The sequence below is a fragment of the Elaeis guineensis genome, chromosome 7 (assembly GCF_000442705.2).
Source record: "Elaeis guineensis isolate ETL-2024a chromosome 7, EG11, whole genome shotgun sequence".
Classification (NCBI taxonomy): Eukaryota; Viridiplantae; Streptophyta; class Magnoliopsida; order Arecales; family Arecaceae; genus Elaeis; species Elaeis guineensis.
This window is the reverse complement of record NC_025999.2, coordinates 85911291-85935452: the sequence shown is the minus strand read 5'-3', so window position 1 is coordinate 85935452 and position 24162 is coordinate 85911291. Positions and strand designations below refer to the sequence as shown.

At 35.9% G+C, this 24162-nt stretch overlaps 1 protein-coding gene across 2 annotated transcripts; it reads left to right on the top strand.

Annotated features, from left to right (window-relative positions):
• The first annotated feature begins 5910 nt into the window (after positions 1-5910).
• On the top strand, positions 5911-21844 carry LOC109506062 (dolichyl-diphosphooligosaccharide--protein glycosyltransferase subunit 4A). Of its 2 annotated transcripts, XM_073261359.1 has the most exons (3): positions 5948-6056; positions 18138-18193; positions 21518-21844. In XM_073261359.1, the coding sequence occupies exon 3, from the start codon at positions 21518-21520 to the stop codon at positions 21629-21631; it is 114 nt and encodes a 37-aa protein (XP_073117460.1). In that variant the 5' UTR covers positions 5948-6056; positions 18138-18193; the 3' UTR covers positions 21632-21844. The 2 variants fall into 2 exon arrangements, with proteins under 2 accessions (XP_073117461.1, XP_073117460.1); XM_073261360.1 differs by lacking the exon at positions 18138-18193 and having other exon boundaries at positions 5911-6056.
• The last annotated feature ends 2318 nt before the right edge of the window (positions 21845-24162 follow it).

Below are 24162 nucleotides of genomic sequence, written 5' to 3'. Positions count from 1 at the left end.
CTGGTAGTGGGCGCCCAGAGTCAGGAGAAATTTATTGCGGAGGGTAGTAGAGTGGGATCGTGGCTATTGCCGTGGCTCGCTACGTGGAATCAGTTACGGGGAGTGGAGCGGCGTCCGCTGTCGTGACTCGTCAGGGAATGGTGGAATCACACAGGATCCGCCACAAAAAGTGGAGCAGAATCGTGCCGTTAATTACGGCCTGTCAGGGAGTAATGGAGCTGCGTAGGGTTCCGCCGCAGGGAGTGGAGCAGTGTTGTCCGTTACTATGGCCTGCCAAGGGGTCCAGACTGATCGGCCAAAGTTCGGTTAGAGTCGTAGCGAGGTCCGGTACCCGTAGGAGTTTGGGCGAGGTCTTCCCGCAGTCGGAGAAGACGGAGTCTGGCTTCCATAGGAGTCCGGACGAAGTCTACTTGCAGTTGGGGTCGTGGACGGAGTCCGGCTCCTGTAGGAGTCCGGACGAAGTCTACTTGCAGTTGGGGTCATGGGCGGAGTCCGGCTCTTCTTCCGGACGCAGCGTTGGAGTCGAGGATGGAGCCCGGCTCGGGCTCCCGTAGGAGTCCGGGCAGAGTCTACTTGCGGTTGAAGTTGTCGGCGGAGTCCGACTCCCGTAGGAGTCCAGACGAAGTCTGTCTGCAGCCGTTGGAGTCGAGGACGAAGCCCGACTCCCGTAGGAGTCCGGGTGGAGTCTTCCTGCAAAACAAAGTCAAGGGCTCCCGTAGGAGTCCGGACAGGGCTTACCAGCAGTTGATGTTGAGGACGGAGCCCGGCTCCCGTAGGAGTCCGGGCGGAGTCTACTTGCGGTTGAAGTTGTCGGCGGAGTTCGACTCCCGTAGGAGTCCGAACGAAGTCTGTCTGCAGCCGTTGGAGTCGAGGAGAAGTCTGGCTCCCGTAGGAGTCCGGGCGGAGTCTTCCTGCAATTAAAGTCAAAGGCGAAGTCCTCCCGTAGGAGTCCGGACAGGGCTTACCAGCAGTTGATGTCGAGGATGGAGCCCGGCTCCCGTAGGAGTCCGGGCAGAGTCTACTTGCGGTTGAAGTTGTCGGTGGAGTCCGGCTCCCGTAGGAGTCCGGACGAAGTCTGTCTGCAGCCGTTGGAGTTGAGGACGAAGCCCGACTCCCGTAGGAGTCCGGGCGGAGTCTTCCTGCAATTAAAGTCAAAGGCGAAGTCCGGCTCCCGTAGGAGTCCGGACAGGGCTTACCAGCAGTTGATGTTGAGGACGGAGCCCGGTCCCGTAGGAGTCCGGGCGGAGTCTACTTGCGGTTGAAGTTGTCGGCGGAGTCCGGCTCCCGTAGGAGTCCCGGACAAGTCTGTCTGCAGCCGTTGGAGTTGAGGACGAAGCCCGGCTCCCGTAGGAGTCCGGGCGGAGTCTTCCTACAATTAAAGTCAAAGGCGAAGTCCGGCTCCCGTAGGAGTCCGGACAGGGCTTACCAGCAGTTGATGTTTGAGGACGGAGCCCGGCTCCCGTAGGAGTCTGGACGGAGTCTACTTGCGGTTGAAGTTGTCGGCGGAGTCCGGCTCCCGTAGGAGTCCGGACGAAGTCTTCCTTGCGGCAGAAGTTGTGGACGGAGCCTCCGCGAGGGTCGACCCTGCCAAGAACTTCGGCCGAGGGTATTTTATGCCCAACAGCCGGCAATCTATTCAGATTGCTGGGAATTTAATATGGTTATCTAGATTATCATATTTGGGTATGCTTTTTTGATTGATAATCCAAATTATCTTGGCAATCTAGATTACCTCCTATGAGATAATTTGGATTACCAAGGAGAGAAGTGGCTATCCAGATTACCACTACTTTAGTAATCTTATAATAAAGTTTCTGGATGTAATTATCCTGCGACGGCCGTCCCTCCTCCTTCGCTCTCTCACACTCCTCGCACACCACCGACTACTCTGGCGCGTCGCCCTCCTTGCAGTGGAGTTCCATGCGTTCGATGATGGTGAAATTGGGAGGACTTGTCGATGGAGACCTTGCGGCGGACCTTCGACGAGGCGCTAGCCTTCTTGCGGCGGACGAGGGAGAAGAAGATCTGATGAGGAGCGATCCCTATCGATGTTGACCTCCCGCTCTCTGTCAAAGGTAGGGTGGATCGTGACGGTGTCGATGTCGACATCCCACTCCCCGTCGAAGAACACGATGAGGAAGGAGGAGGTGGCGGTGGCAGTAGCCAGCAGCTCCATCATCTCACTGGCGAGGTTATAGCAAACTCTGACATAGATGTGGGAGACCGGTGGGGTGGGTGAGGATGGTGGTGTGGATGGGTGAGGGCGGCGATGGAGGCTGCCGTGGGGGCATGGGGTGCAGGTTCGTCGAGGGCTCAAAGAGTGAATAGGTGAGGACGGTGAGGATAGTGATGGAGGCGGCCAAGGAGAGTGTGGGATGCAAGTTCACCAGACGATCGGAGGGTGGTGTTGGGGGTGCGATGGGCGGGTGCCACTGGGAGTGCGCGGAGTAGCCGGAGGCCGCCGGGGGTAGGGGAGGGGGGTCGGAGTGTGGCGTGCAAGAGAAGGAGAAGAAAAATAATAATAATAATAATAATAATAATAAGTATTAAATAATAATAATTTTCAAAAATAATAAAAATAATAAGTATGAAAAAATAATAAAAAAAATTTAAAAATTTAAAAATTAAATAAATACTTTAATTATTTTTAATATTAATATATTAAAAAAATTAATTTTTTAATATATGTTATATAGATTGATTTGGCTGAGGATTTGGATCGCTGGTTCTACTAAAATACTAAACTAATAATTTGATTTAAGAGTATTTTAAAAATTTGATGTTACATTACCAGTAATCTCATTGTCATACCAAATACGTCAATCAAAATTTTCAATAATTTTACTATAATATTATCTGCATGTATCAAACATAGTAATCCACATTACTAATAATCTATATTACTGACAATGCAGATTGTCTGATGATGTACCAAATATCACCTAAAGAATGTGTGACCATCATGTATCCAATCCAAGTGCTAAGTTTGGAACGTGACAGTAGCATTACAAATTTTACTGAATGCAGAATTTCAAATAGGATCAATGCAAGCAGTGTGAGCTTGGAAACTGTGGTCATTATAAGATGGACATCAGTTGTAAGAGAAGATTTGAGAAAAAACTTAAGTAGTGGGTTTAAAACTTATAATATTAGATGCAGCCCGTAAGCAGACTATTGGTGAATCTGGGATTCTCAAGTCTTGGATCAAGAATTGGGATCTCTGTTTACAGTTACATGAAAGTAATAAAATCCAGTAAGTTCCAGGAAAACAAAGTGGTGTCTTGGCTGCTAGAAATTTAATGTGATCTACTGGTCACAAACCAAAAGCCATGAACAACAGAACGGAATGGAATCAATTTTTCTTTGTTCTGCCAATAAAGAACAGTTTTTCAAACAAAAGTTGGATGTGAATTCAAAAGAAAGTGAAGTTGAGAAATTATCAATATAATTCAAAAATAATTTATCATCGCCAAGCGAATTTTTTTGATGTTCAAATTCTCGAAATTATGAGGAAGTAGCTTATGGACCTTACTTATCCGAAGATTTTTTATGAAATCTTTCATAAAAAATAAAATTATTTATAATTATACATAAATCAAATTTTTTTATTGCAAGTTTTTTCTTGTTTGTTTTCTATTGTACATCCTTGCCTCTTTCTCAGCAACAGGTTACGTTGGTTGAGGGAGCTTGCTGTAGGTCTGACTTTTTTGCGATTTGGATAGATCTTTTTTTATTAGGTTCTATTAAACTTTGCTTGTACAACTTAACTTATTATCCTCTCTAAATACAACTGTTGAGATGAGACAATGATGAAGCTCTGCAATCTTTGGAACGGATACTACTCTCTAAATCTTCTCTTCTTGGATTATTTTGATTTTTTTGTTTAATAGACAGAATCAACCAAGTCTCCTATATATCTTATTTTGGGTCTTTTTCTTACTATGAAGTTTTTATTATTTCTACCTTTAATAATGAGCTAGGAACTACCAGCATGTAATCTCTTTACGTAAATTCTTCAACTTTCTGTACTGAATAAAATTGGTGAATGGTTAGATTCTCTCACTGCCCTCCACACTTCTTAAAAAAAAATTTGCATAATCTTTCACTACAAAAAAATTTAATCTTTTGCGATGAAATTTTAGCGACGAACATAAATTTCATCGCAAATATATAGTATTTTGCGATGAAAAATATATTTCACGATGAAAAAAAAATTTCATCGCTGGAGTTTTAGTTTTTGCAATGAAAAATAATTTCGTTGCTAAAGAGTTATCTTTAGCAACAAATTTTTCATCACTAAAATGTTGATCATTGTATTTTGGATTTAGGATAAATTTCGATGACAAAAAAAAAAAATCATCACCAGAGCTTTGGTTTTCACATTGAAAAATTTTTCGTCCCTAAAGATTCATCTTTTGCGATGAAGTTTTTATCGCTAAAAATTTCATCACTATTTTTTTGGATTTAGAACAAAATTCAACGACGAAAAAAATTTCATCGCTAGAGGTTTGGTTTTAGCAATGAAAAATACTTTCATCACCAAAGATTTATCTTTTGCGATGAATATTTTTTATAGCTAAAAATTTTGTTGCTATGTTTTAAATTTTGGAGAAAATTCAACGATGAAAATAAAAAATTCGTCGCCAGTGTTTTTGTTTCTGCCACGAAAGTATGTTGCATCACTGAATGAACCTCTTTTGTGATGAAATTTTATCGCTAAAAATTTGATCGCTAAAAATTTCATCATTATTTTTATATTTAGGACAAAATTTTGAATCTTCCTCTCTCTCCATTCTCGTCGTCACTTTGCACCACCATCACCGTCGTCATCTTACAGTGGGAGGATACAATTTAGAGTCGCTACCACCAGATCCCCCTCTCCACTTTTCACATAGATGAGAACCTAACCTAGAACTTGGAAATTAAGCTATATGGATCTGGATAAAAATATTCCATATTGGAGTTAATCTCATAAATTAAAGGAGGAAGACTATGGTGATCCATCAAGCCTCCAAGTTCTTGCTTGCTACTATAATCGTCACACGAACTGCTCCCTTCTCCTCCTCTTCATAGAAGATAATTCTCCCACCATGAAGCTTTTTGATGGTCTCTGTGAAAATCCTTTTAGCCATTTTGGGCTCCATCTCCGCCTTCGCCTTTCCTTTTTCTTTTAAAGGTAACGCATGGCCTTTTGTTGCTGGGTGCTTCAGCTTATATAGAGATGGAGCTCATGGATCTATGGTAAAAGCGGCTAGATTAATGATGGGAACTGAGAAATGAATCTAAATAAAGAGTAGATTATTATAATATGACTTGCTATTCTACCATGCCAAATGCTATTTTATGTTAAATAATGTAAAGACGGCTTCATCTCACGTGGATATATATTTGTAGAATACGTCTAGGTTGGCACGCTCGAGACCCAGTGAATTATATGTTGGACCTTGGATGTGTCAGTTTGTACAAAATTTGAATATATATACGAGACTAATTAATGAAGTTGTCTAGTTGTCTGATTTTTTTTTTCAAAATTAATTATCTTTTAAAGAGTTTCTGAAAAAAAAAAAATTCTTTCGGAAATTTTTCTTAAAAAAAATCACTAAAATTCTTTCAAACAACATTTTGTAGCGAACAATTAAATAATATTTTTTTGATAAATCCATCCATTATAATCCCTTCTAGCCGCCTAACCAATGTTTTGTCTGGACCTGATCCAATTCCCACCTTGGTGGTCTAATCCGTCCTCGATTGGATGGGGTTTGACCATAGATTCTAACCATATCTTATATGAAATTAAGCATCTCCAACAAGGTAGAGCTACGTATTATTGAATTTAATAAAAAATAATTGGATAAAATTTGATATAATTGGATAAAATTTAAGAGATAAAAAATATTTTTGCGACGAAAACAATTTCACCGCAAAAACAACAGCGATTTAGGGCACCATTTATCCCAAAGTTTTTCATCCCACCGAGCCGCCCTCTCTTTTCGACTCTCTCTCTCATTCGCCGAGCCGCGCCACCGTCCACCGTCGTCCTCCGCGCCACCGTCAAGGTAAAGTTTTTTTCTCTGTCCTCCATCATCAAATCCAGCGATGTTTTTCCCCTTTCTCTTTTTTTTCCATTACCACGGCTGGGAACATCGGGGACTGACCGCCTTTGAGGCTCTCGCTGTTCGAGGGTTTTCAAGAACCCTAGCACCACCGCGGCGGAGCCTCCTCAAGGAGGCATGACGCATTCCGGGCGCTTTTCAACCTTTCCAATGCCGCCGCCAACACCCTACATCGACGCCGACATCGTCCCCTGCCTCCTAGCGGCAGTTGGCGACATGGAGGTGAGCGAGCGGGTGCTCTCGGTGATCTCCAACCTCGTCGCCGCGCCCGGGCGGTGAGCCGATCGCTGGACGCGTTCCCGATGTTGGTGGACGTCCTCAACTGCTTGGCTTGATCTTACATCTATCGTAAGATCAAGCAGCTCAAAAACTAGTGATTCTGTTTGTGGATCTAGTTTGTTGTTTCCCCTTGCCCTTTGTTTGTCCTTGACCCTCTTTGAAATAAATTTGGAGTTGAATGACAGGGCTTTATGATCAAATACTAAGTACTGCCAATCTGGGAATATGATCATGTTGGGATAATTCTTTCACCCCCTTTGATCTCAGCTTTGATTCATAATTTGCTTATAGACATTGCCCACCTTCATTCTTATTTCATGTTTTCTCAAAAATGTCAAACTTAATGTCTGAAACTGATCTAAAGTCTTCTCTGTTTTCCTTCCAATTGTTCTCCAATGCATGGACAGTGGCTGGAAATTTGATTGTATCTGTTTCATTCTACTACCTCATGTACATAACATTCGGTTTTAATAGCAGATTTCCTTAAAATAGCAATTTGTTCTATGTGGTTATTGACAGATAGTTGGTAAAAAGAGAAGGCTAGCAAATCAAAGCAAGCATAGCAGAACAATATTATTTAGTTTGACAATACTACTTTAACAATATTATTTAGTTTAACAATGCACATAACAAATGCATGAACCTTAGAATTTCCGTTCGAGGATAGCATGCTTGAACCAATGTTCGTTCTTTAATGAAAAAAAAATATTGGTGTTATGCACTCTATTCTCGAATTGTCCTTGTGAACAGTTCCGGCACGTGGGTGAATTTTACATTGCATATCATATGCTTCTACATCGGAGAGTTTTGTCGGCATTTTCGGTTATGTTCTTTGGGCACATACAACGATTCCAATGCTTGTGTATCTGGAGAACTGTGTCGAAATGCTGCTGAAATTTTTTTGACATAAAAGACATATATGGCAATGTTACATTCTCGCATTTCTGAACGGAATAGGACCACCACCCTATAGGTAGGGGATATAAGGTGTTAGTCAACTATCATTACATAAGATTGACTGTATAATTTGTATCGTAAACATGTAGGCATGGATTGTAGTTGGATGTCATTGTGTGATAAGTTCTGTTCTGAGTATATTGTGGGTGTGAGATCTTTTATAAACATGACATCCAATCACACTAGAGAAGATGAAAAAGCTCGTTGTCCATATCATCGATGCAGGAATCTATTTTGGTGTATTCTACCAAATATTCAGAATTATTTATATGAACATGGCATAGATGTGATTTATAAGAGATGGGCTTGTCAAGGTGAAGATTTGCCAGCTAGCTTGAGCATGACATCCAGAAGGCCCACAAATACTATGTTCGTAAGTGGATCACCCAATCGTGAAAGGCAAACACTTGGTGCAGAAGATAGAAAAATCTGGAAGATCTCCATCCGAAGTTATTTGAAGCAAATGCGGAAGTATGATTAGAACATCAGCATCCCGTCTTAAGATAAGAGGCTGAGGATGACAGTAACATGCCTGTGAACAACAAATTTGAGCGTTTATAAGAGATGCACAGAGTGATGTTTATCCTGGTTATAAGTACTCTCTGCTGTTCGCTGTAATAAAGTTATTACATATAAAGATACTTGGTAAGTGGTCAAATAACTCGTTCAATTGGTTGCTCACATTTCTGAGGGACTTGCTGCCTGAGGGAGAGTTACTTCTATCAAGTTATAACGAAGCCAAAAAACTGTTGAAGAAATTCGGGTTGAGAGTCGATGACTTGGGCGCCTACACTGCAAAAAGATACATGCATGTCCGAATGATTGCATTCTATTTTTGGAAGAACAAAAAAGATCTACAAGCATGTTCGATTTGTCATTCAAGTAGATGGAATGAAAGTCATAGTAAAGGTAAAAAGAAAAAGAACATACCATACAAGGTTTTACGGTATTTTCTTATTACGCCATGACTACGTCGATTGTTCATGTCCAGACACACTGCTTCTGATATGCGATGGTATAAGGAGGAAAACAAATCGACGATGATGTCATGAGACATCCATCGGATGGAGATGCATGGAAATATACATCCATGGTTTGCGGCTGATTTACAAAATGTCATGCTAGGGTTGGCAACAGATGGGTTTAATCCGTATAGTAATCTTAGCACTACATACAGTATGTGGCCCATTATGATGTTTCCGTATAATTTACCAATCAGGCATATGAACTACTATCGAAAATTAGAGAAAAATGAGCAAGTTGTTCGATCTTTGATATTGAAAAACGCTTCTCTTTCGACACAATTTTGACATCATGCATATTGAAAAGAATATATTTGACAACATTTCTACACCATCTTCAATATCGAAGGAAGAACAGAGGATATTGTGAAGACTTGTCTTGACTTGGAGGATATGCAGATTAGAAAGAAATTACATTGATTCGACGGGAGCTAGACTTGTCAAGCCATTGGCATGTTATGTACTAAACCGAAGCGAGAGAAATCAATTTTTCGCATATTTGAGATCGGTGAGGTTTTTCGATGGATACGCCTCAAGCTTAAAACGGTGCATTAGACCGAAAGATGGGAAGATCATCAGGATGAAAAGTCACGATTGTCACGTGCTTCTACAACATGTGCTCCTAGTTGGCTTGCGTGGATTCTTGTCGAATAATGTGTGTGATGCGTTACTTGATCTCGGAATTTTTTTTTTGGGACTTATGCCCGAAGATGTTGAGGCGAAGTCAAATCGATATATTGGAGAAGAAGATTGTCATTACTCTCTATTGATATACAACCTTCATGACACCATTAAGGGTCCTCCAGTAAGATGATAACTTAGTCAATCCTGCCTCTGCAATATCTCACTAAAGAAGATGACTTAAAGCTCCTAATTTATTTTGAATCTATTTAAGCAATATCGAAAAAAACATATTACTTGTATCCATTGATCTACAATCTCCTCTTCAATTTCTAGGCCCTACACCAACTCACTGAATGGTTTACCTTCCAACGGAACAGCCATTGATACTACCAACATAGAAAAACCAACACATTGCTTGTTTCTAAATATATACTTCATAATAACTTTATGATGCACATATGTGATTAGAGCAGCTATAACTTCTATCAATATCTTTAGGTACATTTGGAAGCATCTAATAAACTAAATTCACATTCACACCTATGAAGTTATATCTATAAGTTAATTTATAGGTTGCAACATAATATACAAGTTTAGCCAATCACTAGGAAATATTATAACCGTCCTGGATGATGACAAACACTGATTTTCTAACATCCGTTAGTACTCTTACTCTGAAGAAATGCATTTAATTGGAGGGAAATAAGAAGACAAATGCAGCATTAGGTCCTCCTTTTACTCAAGAATAATTCCATAGGCTAGTTTACTGTAATATTCCATATTTATCACAAAAAATCTAGTAGGATCAAGACAAATCCAAGGTCATATCTTAATAGCTTATTTTACATCTTGAAGTCATTATAGAAGACTCTAAGAAAAGCTAGAGACATCTCAACTCTTAACAGATTATAGTACATACATCAAAGCATTCAAGTGAATTCACTTTAGATGGAGATAGAAAAGAAAGGGATCTACAATCAAATTTAGCTCATTTTCAAAATCCTTTTATTAATTACCAACCACATAAAGGTCTAGCAAACCTAGAAGCTCCTCTTTTTTCCGACATGTAATGCCAAGTAACCCTTCAAACAACATTCTAGATCACTAATTATCAAAACTACATTAATAGAGCAATTAGTCCACCCATTCAAAAATCAAAAAGGTAAGTAAGGTTGCTTCATGCATGTTTGTTCTCATAAAACTACCAAGGAGAATGTGCCTGGGTACCTCAAACTAAATGAGTAAATAATGTATTTGCTACCAATTGAGTCACTTGCATGAACCAAAATTATTAAGAAAGATCTCATTCATAATTCACTGAGTGAACAAAAAATCTTTGAGAAATTATGTTTACGAGCATGAGACATAATCAAGGTTTTAAATAGTTATGGTCCGTTTGTGGCTAGGACACTGCATAACATATATGTTGGTGAATAGGTAGTCAATAAAGATTAGCAACAAGGTTCACCAGAATAGATTAAAAAAATAAGTGAACACTTAGAAAAAGAAAAAGAAAAATTAAGCACATACTTTTCAAATCATTTCAAAGCATTTTAAGTATTTAGCTATACCATGTATTTTAAGTCCCAAACCATACTGGGTATTTTAAGGACTAAACTGTACCGACGTACTATATGACCTAGTAGTATGCCAATAACAATATAGACACTTGGTATACCCCCATGCTGACTCATCATAAAATGTTGGGTCAACCATAGTTGTGTACCATGTGTCGGTAAAAGGGATATATATCATACTGTATCGATAAGATAATGGATCTCCACAAATGCATATACTCCTATCTTTCCTCTCAAAGTTTGTCAAATTCACTCACCAAAAATTCATTGTAGTGCAGAATCTCCTCATGCACTATAAACTGATTAAAAATTTTGTTAGGATGCTTCAAAGCTTGTGCCTAATGTACGCAGCAATGATATCCCCAATTAATAGACACCCTCCAAACAGTTGTTTACTATTAGAATGACAATATCGGATATTATTTTCCTAATCACCTATTGAATAAATTTTTTTAGAAATAAAATGATGGCTATTGTAACAGTTGTTAGTACCCATAAACTTATAATAGGAGATAACAGATGATAATTGAAAAATAATAGTTTTATTTGCTCAAAGCTTGACTCGTTGTAACCATTATTTATTGGGAGCGTTTCTATAACAATAGTGATTCTATTAAAGACGACATGCTCCATTGTCTGAAATTTATTCTTCCGTTGAAAAATCTTTCAAGGAAGTTCAAATGCCCTAATAAGATTACAATATATAGATGGGAATTGACATTCTCATTCCACATAAACGAAAAAATACGACACAACCATTTGAACTGCTATGCCATATAAAATCAAATACCCTAAAATTCTGTGTCTTTATAACACTTTCATCCAACTTTACAATCCACATTATCATATGCTAACTCAAAATTTTGTTTCTTCATATATCTCTTTCAACCATAAATGCTTATGGAGTTCGAGCCAAATCAATACAATATTTCAATAAAATGTATGAAAATATTCCTTGTTATATGGTTACATGAAAGAAAACAAAGAAACAAAATATGGGTACATGTTTTTTTTTTCTTTTTTTGATAATTTAGACATGGGTCGATGCTAGATCGAATGGGAAGCTAGATGTTAGATTTTTTAAGGATGGATTCGGATCTAACACAAAGTGCACCAAAATAGCAACAAATATAAAAATCTTTTCCAAAAAGCCTAAAAAAAGGGCACATATCAAGGAGATCGAATAATTGAGCATAAATGAGATCAAAAAGCCACGACAGAACCTTAGATTTTCTATTAAAAAAAATGCAAAAATCAAACAACCACGGAAGTTAACGATCAATTCGAGAATTCTAAGCGATCATGCGAAGAAATGTAGAGAGACTTTGGTTGCTCATCTTTGCCTCGCCTCGATCAGAACCTCCCAGAATACTCACGTACGTCTCGTCTTGCCGCACTCTGTAACAAAAAGAGAAAGACGTAGACCCCAGATAGCTAAAGGAGGTACTTGGTATTGCGCACGTGCGTGATGCACGTAAAGGAGATAAATTGGGTGTGGAACCAGGGATGTAATTTAACCGAGCTTATCGAGTTTGGGTCTAATCGAGCCTAGTTTTAAATAAATCAACAATATCAAGCTTGATTTCTTTACGACTCTATCGAACTCAATTTAAATTTAATTTAAAATCAAGTTAAAAAAAAATGAGTCTAATTGATTAGTTGAATAATTCTATGTTTTGAATCAAGCTTAATTCAAATTTGAATAAAACTCAAATTATAACGTGCTAAAATAACTCCAGTCCAATCTAAAATTAAACTAATCAAAAAAATAATAAATTTAATTTCATAATATATTATTTGCATAATGTACAACTAAATGAGTAAATAATGTATTTGCTATCAATTGAGTCACTTGCATGAATCAAAATTGTTGAGAAAGATTTCATTCATAATTCACTAAGTGAACAATCTTTTAGAAATTATGTTTACGAGCATAAGACATAGTCAAGGTTCTAAATAGTTCTAGTCCACTTGTGGCTGGGAGATTGTATAACACATATGCAGGTGAATAGGTAGTTAATAAGGATTAGCAACAAAGTTCACCAGAACAGATTAAAAAAATAAGTGAACATTCAGAAAAAGAAAAAATTAAGCACATACTTTTCAAATCATTTCAAAGCATTTTAAACATTGAGTTGTACCATGTATTTTCAGTACCAAATCATACTGGGCATTTTAAGGACTAAACTGTACCGGCGTACTATATGACCCGGTAGTATGCCAATAACAATAGAGACACTTAGTACACCCTCATACTGACTCATCATAAAATGTTGGGTCAACAATAGTTGTGTACCATGTGTCGGTAAAAGGGATATATATCATACTGTATCGATAAGATAATGGATCTCCACGAATGTATATACTCCTATTTTTTCTCTTAAAGTTTGTCTAATTCACTCACCAAAAATTCATTATAGTGCAGAATCTCCTTATACACTATAAACTGATTAAAAATTTTGTTAGGATGCTTCAAAGCTTGTGCCTAATATACACAGCAGTGATATCCCCAATTAATAGACACCCTCCAAACAGTTGTTTACTATTAGAATGACAGTATCGGGCATTATTTTCCTAATCACCTATTGAATAGATTTTTCTAGAAATAAAACAATGACTATTGTAACAGTTGTTAGTACCCATAAACTTATAACAGAGGGTAATAGATAATAACTGAAAAATAATAGTTTTATTTAAAAGGAAAATGCCACAAAATTAGCAACATTCCAAAAAATCTATTTAAAAGGAAAATATCACATTAGCCCTCATCGGAGAAGCTAATGGGCTCAAAAAATGGACACCTAATCATAGTATCAACAAGGCAGCAAGTCCTTATAATAGACACTAACACAATAGAAAAGTAAACACAAAGCATAGGCTGCGACACAAAATTATGGTAATAATCATAACCATATTGAATAGTTTTGACGCATGGATTACATGAAGCACAAAGCATTCATAGGCAGCATTCATAGGAAGCATTCATAGGCAGCATTCATAGAAAGCATTCAGAGGCAGCATTACACGAAATAAACAGGATAATCCATAGACATAAGGCAACATTCACAGATATCATTCACAGACTTAAGGCAGCATTCACAGATGACACCACAAGGCAACGAAATTCCCATAATATTGATTATAACGATATAGTTGCACAATCAAAAGGGAGCAAATTAAAATTACTTTAGTCACTATGGGAGCCAACGGGAGGGATGACAACCGTGCGCATGAGAAGGAGATCTACTTGCAGAGAGATCAAGAGGGTGTGAGGCGAGTGCAGCGACGATCGACGGTCTTGAAAACCAAATCGAACGAAGGACATTGGAGTGGCGGAGGGGATTGAGAGAAGGTCTGCAGAGGATTTCAAGCCATCGAGAAGGCAAGAGGGTGTGAGCGGCGGCCACGACGTGAATATGAAGAGAGGACAGAGGCAGCAAAGGACGTAGCAATGCACATTGCAGGAGCCAACAGGAAAGATGACAACCATGCGCATGAGGAAGAAGGAGACCTACTTGTAGAGAGATCGAGAAGGTGCGAGGCGAGTGCAGTGGCAATCAGCAGCCATGAATCTAAATCGAACAAAGGACATTGGAGCGGCAGAGGGGATGGAGGGAAGGAGGTATGCAGAGGATTTCAAGCCATCGAGAAGGTGAGAGGGTGTGAGAGGCGGCCGCGGCGTGAAGACAGGTAAAAAGAGGGGGTAGATAGGGTTTCGCCGCCCTCTATTTACTTTTTGGCTAATGATGCTGAATACCCCTGAGGGGGTTGGGAATAACATAACCTAGAATTAGCAATTCTATGGTCCACCATGGAATTGGTATTCTAGAATTAAGGAGGGTTGATGGGAATTGCTAAATCAGGATGGCCCACCACCATTTTTTCACCTGTTTGGGGGAATAAGATGGAATAAGTCCTTATACCACCTGGAATTATCTAACCAAACACTATCTAAAGGAATCCACACATCCAGATCTAAAAATTATTGGAATAAAGGGTAGAATTGGCATATTCCCTTCTGTATGATGCATTTGCATAGAGCCTTCCATGGAACCAGCATTAGCCAAACCGAGCCTAGTAGTGGTGGCTGGTCGGTCACACTTCACTATTTAGATTGAGCTGGGATAATTAATAATGATGATGATGATATATAAAAATTGAGGAGAAAGAAGAGGATGATGACGATGACCATGACTGCTGCTACTACTACTACTGTTGATGATGATGATGCATAAAAGCTTTGAAGAAGATTAAAAGAAATGAATGAGAAGCTTGCAAAAGCTCAAATCAAGTTTAGAAGTTCAAATATAAATCAAGCTTAAATCACCAAAAACAAACTCTAAATTAATTTCAATCGATCAGGCCGAACATAATAAAAGCTTAAATTTATTTATACTATGTTTACATTATGCAAATAATGTATTATGAAATTAAATTTATTATTTTTTTTATTAGTTTAATTTTAGATTGGACTGGAGTCATTTTAGCACGTTATAATTTGAGTTTTATTCAATTTAAATTGAGCTTGATTCAAAACATAGAATTATTCAACTAATCAATTAGACTCATTTTTTTTGACTTAGTTTAAAATTAAATTTAAATTGAGTTCGATAGAGTCGTAAAGAAATCAAGCTTGATATTGTTGATTTATTTCAAACTAGGCTCGATTGGACCCAAGCTTGATAAGCTTGGTTAAATTACATCCCTGGTTTCACACCCAATTTATCTTCTTTAGTGCATCATGCACGTGCGCAACACCAAATACCCCTTTAGCTATCTGGGGTCTAGGTCTTTTCCTTTTGTTATAGAGTGCGGCAAGGCGAGGCGTATGTGAGTCTTCTGGGAGGTTCTGATCTAGGGGAGCAAAGGTGAGCAATCAGAGTCTCTCTACGTTTTTTCGTATGATCGCTTAGAATTTTCGAATTGATCGTTAACTTCTGTGGTTGTTTGATTTTTGCGCTTTTTTTAATAGAAAATCTGGGGTTCTGTCGTAGCTTTTTGATCTCATTTATGCTCAATTATTCGATCTTCTTGATATGTGCCCTTTTTTTTAGGCTTTTTGGAAAAGATTTTATATTTGCTGCTGTTTTGGTGCACTCTGTGTTAGATCCGAATCCATCCTTAAAAAATCTAACATCTAGCTTCCCACTCAATCTAGCATCGATCCATGTCTAAGTTATCAAAAAAAAGAAAAAAACATGTATCCATATTTTGTTTCTTTGTTTTCTTTCATGTAACCATATAACAAGGAATATTTTCATGCATTTTATTGAAGTATTGTATTGATCTAGCTCGAACTCCATAAGCATTTCTGGTTGAAAGAGATATATGAAGAAACTAAATTTTGAGTTAGCATATGATAATGTAGATTGTAAAGTTGGATGAAAGTGTTATAAAGACACAGAATTTAAGGGTATTTGATTTTACATGGCATAGCAGTTCAAATGGTTGTGTCGTATTTTTTCATTTATGTGGAATGAGAATGTCAATTCCATCTATATATTGTAACTTATTAGGGCATTTGAACTTCCCTGAAAGATTTTTCAATGGAAGAATAAATTTCAGACAATGGAGCATGTTGTCTTTAATAGAATCACTATTGTTATAGAAACGTTCTCAATAAATAATGGTTACAACGAGTCGAGCTTTGAGCAAATAAAACTATTATTTTTTAGTTATTATCTGTTATCTCTTGTTATAAGTTTATAGGTACTAACAACTGTTACAATAGCCATCATTTTATTTCTAGAAAAATCTATTCAATAGGTGATTAGAAAAATAATGTCTGATATTGTCGTTCTAATAGTAAACAACTGTTTGGAGGGTGTCTATTAATTGGGGATATCATTGCTACATACATTAGGTACAAGCTTGAAGCATCCTAACAAAATTTTTAATCAGTTTATAGTGCATGAGGAGATTTTGCACTACAATGGATTTTTGGTGAGTGAATTTGACAAACTTTGAGAGGAAAGATAGGAGTATATGCATTTGTGGAGATTCATTATCTTACTGATACAGTATGATATATACCCCTTTTATCGACACATGGTACACAACTATGGTTGATCCAACATTTTATGACGAGTCAGCATGGGGGTGTACCAAGTGTCTATATTGTTATTGGCATACTACTAGGTCATATAGTACGCCGGTACAATTTAGTCCTTAAAATATCCAGTATGGTTTGGGACTTAAAATACATGGTATAGCTCAATACTTAAAATGCTTTGAAATGATTTGAAAAGTATGTGCTTAATTTTTCTTTTTCTTTTTCTGAGTATTCACTTATTTTTTTAATCTATTCTGGTGAACCTTGTTGCTAATTTTTATTAACTACCTATTCATCTACATATGTATTATGCAGTGTTCTAGTTACAAGCGGACCATAACTATTTAGAATCTTGATTATGTCTCATGCTCGTAAACATAATTTCTAAAGAATTTTTTGTTTACTCAATGAATTATGAATGAGATCTTTCTCAATAATTTTGATTCATGCAAGTGACTCAATTGGTAGCAAATACATTATTTACTCATTTAGTTTGAGGTGCCCAGGCACATTCTCCTTGGTAGTTTTATGAGAACAAACATGCGTGAAGCAACCTTATCTTACCTTTTGATTTTTGAATGGGTGGACTAATTGCTCCATTAATGTAGGTTTGGTAATTAGTGATCTAGAATGTTGTTTGAAGGGTTACTTGGCATTACATGTCGGGAAAAAGAGGAGCTTCTAGGTTTGCTAGACCTTTATGTGGTTGGTAATTAATAAAAGGATTTTGGAAATGAGCTAAATTTGATTCTAGATCCCTTCCTTTTCCATCTCCATCTAAAGTGAATACTGATGCTTTGATGTATGTACTATAATCTGTTAAGAGTTGAGATGTCTCTAGCTTTTCCTAGAGTCTTCCATAATGACTTCAAGATGTAAAATAAGCTATTAAGGTATGACTTAGATTTATCTTGATCCTACTAGTTTCTTTGTGGTAAATATGAAATATTACAGTAAATTAGCCTATGGAATTATTCTTGAGTAAAAGAAGGACATGATGCCCTGCATTTGTTTTCTTATTTTCCTCGATTAAATGTCTTTCTTCCGAGTAAGAGTACTAACGGATGTTAGAAAATCAGTGTTTGTCTTCATCCAGGACGGTTATAATATTTTTAGTGATTGGCTAAACTTGTATATGATGTTACAACCTATAAATTGACTTGTGGATATAACTTCATGGGTGTGAATGTGTATTTAGTTTATTAAAAGCTTCCAAATATACCTGAAGATATTGATAGAAGTTATGGCTACTCTAATCACATATATGCATCATAAAATTATTATGAAGTACATATTTAGAAATAAGCAAAGTGTTGGTTTTTCTATGTTGGTAGTATCAATGGCTGTTCCGTTGAAAGGAAGATAAATCATTCAGTGAGTTGGTGTAGGGCCTAGAAATTGAAGAGGAGATTGTAGATCAATAGATACGAGTAATGTGTTCTTAATGATATTGCTTAAGCAGATTCAAAATAAATTAGGAGTTTTAACTCATCTTCTTTGTGAGATATTGCAGAGGCAGGATTGACCAAGTCATCATCTTGCTGGAGGACCCTTAATGGTGTCACGAAGGTTGTATATCAACTTGGCATCTATCTCTTGAAGTTTTGATGCAATCTGTGGTGTGAAGAGAATCAGGAGATGCATTCTCTGAGGTTTTCAAAACTGCCTATCATAGTTGGAATTTGACAAGCTTAGAAAAGATGAGGTGTTAAGATGTTTTAAGATAGTTGAAATTAATGGATATTGTAGAAACTTCAGTTAATTCTTTTGAAGGTTGATCTCTCATTACTATGAGGATGGTCGAACTGGACCAAAAATAGAATCTATTCTGTTATGAATGTAATGGGCACTTGAGGATGGTAAAGTTTGCTTGCCATTGATGACTTTGCAATAGGTTTTGTTCTAGAACAGTCAATCCTTTTGTGCTTGTTGATCAAGGAAAGAATTGTGACGTGCAACAATGCAGGTTAGAGTTTTTATAATTCATGGCTCTTTTGTTGCTACAGGGAGATTGTGGGTGAGTATACGTAGTCATTTGCTCCCTTTGGTGTTAATTGCTTGATTTCTTGGAGAATCTTTTACCTGGTTCCATAATCTCTGAAATTGTCTCCTTAATTCAGTTGTTAGAGATTGTTATTTGGGGACATGATACCGCTTTTACTCTATAGTGGATGCATGGGAACCATGAAGCCATCAAAAGCTAACAAAAAAAAAAAAAAAAACTTTTAGAACATGGGAAAAACAAAAAAATTATGTCAATATTTTATCCTAGATTTCTTTATAAATGAGGGTCTTTCTTGGAGAAAATGGCTATAGAAAAAAGGATTTTTACCTAACCTAATGGAGAAGATGCTACTTCTGGGGTAGAAAATAAGCGGTAATACTGGAGTACATGAAAGTGCTGGCAAGTGGCAAAATGGATTTCTAGGCCTGCTCAACAATGGGAAAATACAACTCATATCCATGTATAGGAAACACACAATAAGCTTTTTTTACAATGTTATTGAAAGAGAATATGCAAACGGAGACAACACATCTGAATGGCAAGACAATGTTCTAAAAAACAACTAGATCTTTTATGATGCACTTTTGTAAGTTATTTTGAAAGGCCGCAAAATTAATACTAAGATATTTAGAAAAAGAATCAAAGACATAAAATCTGGCAACCATTATTTTAGAGTATTCTACTGATTCATTAATAAATGTAATCTATGCTAATCTTGCTTCAAAAAATATATATTTAATATATATATTTGTTCACCATGAATATTTATTATAAGGATACTGGGAGATGGCCAAGCTTATGCAAAAGGTGCTAATTCTGATATATAGAGTTTTTCAGTGTTAGCAAGAGATGAGATGGAGACTCCAGGACCTGCTTTGCTGCAAGCGGATGTGATTCATGTGTCTATGTAGTAAGATTTTAAACAGATCTAAACATGGATCACTGGGGTAGGATGATATCAAGCCATAACAGCAGGTTGATGTTTCAAAATTCAACTTGATTTTTCATGTGGAAACTTTTGTAAGATATTCCAAGTTCCTCTGTTATACATGTCAACTTGTAATTTGATGGAGAGCGATCAAACAGGGAAAACAACTAGTAAGGAGATTTATCTTCTAGTCTAGGTTGTCTTAATCACAGTGTGCCTTTTGGGGATAAAAGATTAGTCGAGTCTTTATCTCTACCATTTTAGCTTCATCAGTGTTTATGCATAGATTGGTTGATTGCTTTTGGCTCATGGAAAACAAGCTTGCTGTTTTCTGTTTTTTGAACCAGTAACTGGATGAAGAAATTCAGCACATTGGTAGATGAAGAATTTCCTTTGAAGTAGCCAGTGTCTAGGACTAACAACTTTTCTGCAAAATTGAAATATCAGCTATCATGAGTTAGGAGTTAAGAATAGCACCAAATTGTAGGAGTTTAAATGTAATTAGATGTCTTACTGAAGCACCCTTACAAGTTTGTGTCTGAAGTAAATGATAGTTATGTTTTGTGACTTTCTTCATTCTACTCTTCAGAGGTCCTTCAAACACCAATAGCATAAAATGCATGAAGTCATCGGATGAAGAAGCTTGGGAAATTGTGTCAAAGTTTCCTTGATCCTAGAGTCGATTTACTTTTCCCTGTAACTAAATTTGCTTTAGTATCAACATAGTCAAAGTTGGAGTGGTTTTTCACAGTTTGTAACTGAAGGGGAACCATGAGGCCATTGCTGAACTCTGAGTCGAATTCTCTGGGATAATGGGTCCTGTGATTCTCTTTCCCTAACAAAAATATGAATTTAAGTTATTTGGAAGAGTAGTGGACTGGCTGATAAGGGACCCTGCATTTGGTAGCATGGAGCCATCATAGGTGATGCTCTAGAGTGCTACGAGTGTATTTGAATTTGTCATTGACTACAATTTCAAGAAAGGAATTCAATTGGCTGATTGGGCTTTGAAGGGAGCGTACCATTCATGGAGGACTCTGGCTTGAGAAAGGTTATGCTTTTCCTACTAATCTGCAGATTTGTTAATTCATGAGGTTCAAAGATTGGTTGTATAGTCTCAAGGCTTTTGCAAAATCCACCATTTCTCAAAGAAAAGAAGGCTCTAGTTTCAATCTTATATCTGCATAGAGAGTAAATTGCAACCATTCACCTCCTTGAATAATGAGATTTATACTATGATGAGAACGAGATGTCCATGTTGGAGATAAGCTGATGAAGCATGTGGACAGAGGAGTTCAGCTCCAAATATTGCAATACATTTCTGGATGGTGGGACCCAGATTTTCTTTGTTTTCATACTTATTCCTTATATGTTGGATCAATGTCTATGGAGTCTTGTTAAGTTGCTAAAGTCGTGGACATATTTGACGGCTGGTGGTTGCCATTCTTCTTTTGCATTTATTGGTTATTATATATAACTAATGGCTAACTGTCACATGTGAAGAGCAGACACTAATCTGAATTACACCAGAAGAAAATGGAAAAAAAAAAAAAAAAGGCAGGGTGCTGAATTCATTCTTTCTTCTTCTTCTTCTTCTTCTTTTTTTTTTTTTTTGTGTGTCAAGAATGTCTGTGATTTTAATCTCAGATAATGTAAAGAATTCTGAACTTGGAAAGTTATTTATTAGAAAAGAGTTAGCAAAGTAGAAAAATATTTTGTCCAAGAAGCCATATGATTTGGAGGCTTCATTTGGAACACAATTATTTGATTTATGCTCACCCAGTTTGAACTGGTTTGGAATTGCTGCATCCATTTGCACTATATTTCAAAAATTAACCTGCACGTATTGTTACTTTTCGCATCTCTTCAGAAAACCTGCAAGCCATATGTTATGTATATAGCATGTCTTCCAGCCGATCTTTATCTGATTAGCTGTTATTTTGTTTGTACTATTTTGCAGATGATTGACGATCAAGACTTGGGATTCTTTGCCAATTTCCTTGGCTTATGTATATTTATTTTGGTAATTACTTATCATTATGTCATGGCTGACCCAAAATATGAAGGAAATTAATACTAAACTGACGATGCTTTAGAACTTTCATTGAGCGATATGGAGACATTTGCTATTTGGTGTTACAAGGGTAACTCAGATCATAAATTTGATGATAGTTTTGTCATGAGGAACTTTCAGCTTTCATTCCAACAAAATGAATTGGTACACTGCTTTTTCCTGCTTTATATGAAAAGCTCATAATATCTTGTTAGCAGTCCTTTCTGATCAAAATCATTTGTCTGCTTTAGTATTGATACATCTCCATGTTAACCATTGCAACTTGGATTTTGAAGGGCTTGTTTGGCACCATTGTTTTGTGTTTTTGCTTTTCTCTGAATCAGTGAAATTCCACATAAAGATTTACGTTAAAGACAGTGCTTGCACAAAACTGAGGCTGTTCCTTGCTTTTATTTTTGCCGTCTTTGGAAAGCAACAAATCTCTGTTTTTGAAGCTCTAAAGATTTTGCAAACAATTTCAGAATTCATCATATAAGTAGTGTTTTCGTGCTATCAGCATGACCAAGTATGGCCATTTTGTGAACCCCATAGGGACAAACGGTTTATTAAGGGAGCTCTTGTGGAAATTAGGTTTTATGAGTTGGTTCTCATTTAAAGCCCTGTCATCTCGGTTTGGATCCTTTCTCCAGTACGGGAAATCAAACACCATCCGTCTATTTGCAAAAAGGCTGGTGATACAGCAGGGCTTACCTGTTCGGCAATGGATGACACGTGAATCAGTTAATTGACCAAACATGGCTTGAGCAATCCTAGCCCAATTTATAAATTTGCAAGGAATAAGATGGCCTTGGTCTCAGCCTTGTAGAGGTTGTGGACGTCCAAGAACGTTTTAATTTCCACCTTCTGTGTTGTTGGTTTAAAAGATTGAGGTCGATCCTCTGCCGGTTTGATGACCCAACGTCAACTCGAGATCCAATCTGGCTTTAAGATGCATGATTTAGCTGGAAGGAGTTATACAAAAGACAAACCACAGATCATTCTGACTCGATCCCATGACCTAACAAGTGATGGAGACTCAGTGATTTCGCCTCACTCGCCAATCAATGGATCCACTTCTTTCCCTGCCGGGAGCACTGCAAACGAAGTTTATGACAGTCAAATAGAGTGCTTTACCTAATTAATTAAAAAAAAAAATTATTTATAAAAATAACTTAATTTTTAACTTATTTATTAAAATGATGTAAATAGAGTAAAATATTGTTCAGAATGACGTTTTATGATGGTCATGTTATTCTTTTTTTTTTTTAATTTTTCATGCAGATGACGAAAAAATAAAAATAAAATTGTCAAAATAAATGGTGTTTTTTAAAAACGTTATTTCAAATGGCATTTTAAAAATATCATTTGATTTGACGATTTTAATTTTTTTTCAAAAAAAAAGAGAAAAAATGAAAAAAAATATTATTTTTAAATTTATAAAAAAATAAAAATAATAATTTTGATTAAAATAAAAATTATCATTTCAAATTAGTATCTTCATTTCAAATTATCTTTTTAAAAAAATATCTGAAAAAATTGGTGTAAAAAAAATATCATGAAAAAAATAGAAATTATAATTTTAAATTTTAAAAAAAATAAAAATTTTAATTTTAATTCAAATAAAAATTATTATTTCAAATTACAATCTCTTTTTCAAATTAATTTTTTAAAAAAAAATATCATAAAAGAAGAAAAAAATGAGAAAAAAATAAAAATTATAATTTTGAATGAATTTTAAAAAATAAAAATTTTAATTTTAATTCAAATAAAAAATATCATTTTAAATTATTTTCTCCATTTAAATTAATTTTTTTAATTTATAATTATATTTTTTTACCATTTTTTTCCTTTTATTCACTTCTTTTATGGCATTTTTTTTATTTTTTGGAACTCAAATTAAAATTTTTATAATTTAAAATTATAATTATAATTTTTTCCCATTTTTATCCTTTTTGGCATTTTTTAAGTATTTTTTGTTTGAAATATTTTTTAAAAAATTAAATTTAAATTAATTTAGTAATTTCAAATGATGCTTTTTATTTGAATTATAATTCAAATTTTTATTTTTTTAAATTAAAAATTATAATTTTTATTTTTGAATTAGAATTAGAATTTTTATTTTTTTTCAATTCAATTATTTTTCCTTTATTCTTTTTTATGGTATTTTTTATTTTTTTACATCAATTTTTTTCTTTTTTCAGATATTTTTTAAAAAAATAATTTGAAATGAAAAAAGTAATTTGAAATGATATTTTTTATTTGAATTAAAGTTAAAACTTTTATTTTTTTTCATTTTAATTTATAATTTTTATTTTTTTCTCTTTTTTTTTCTTTTTTTCACTTTTTTATGGTATTTTCTATTTCTTTTATTTTTTTTGAATTCAAATTAAAATTTTATTTTTTTATAATTTAAAATTATAATTATAATTTTTTCTTATTTTTATCATTTTTTTCTATTTTTATGATATTTTTTAGGTATTCTTTTGCCTTTATTTGGAATATTTTTTAAATAAATTAATTTGAAATGGGGAAAGTAATTTGAAATGATGTTT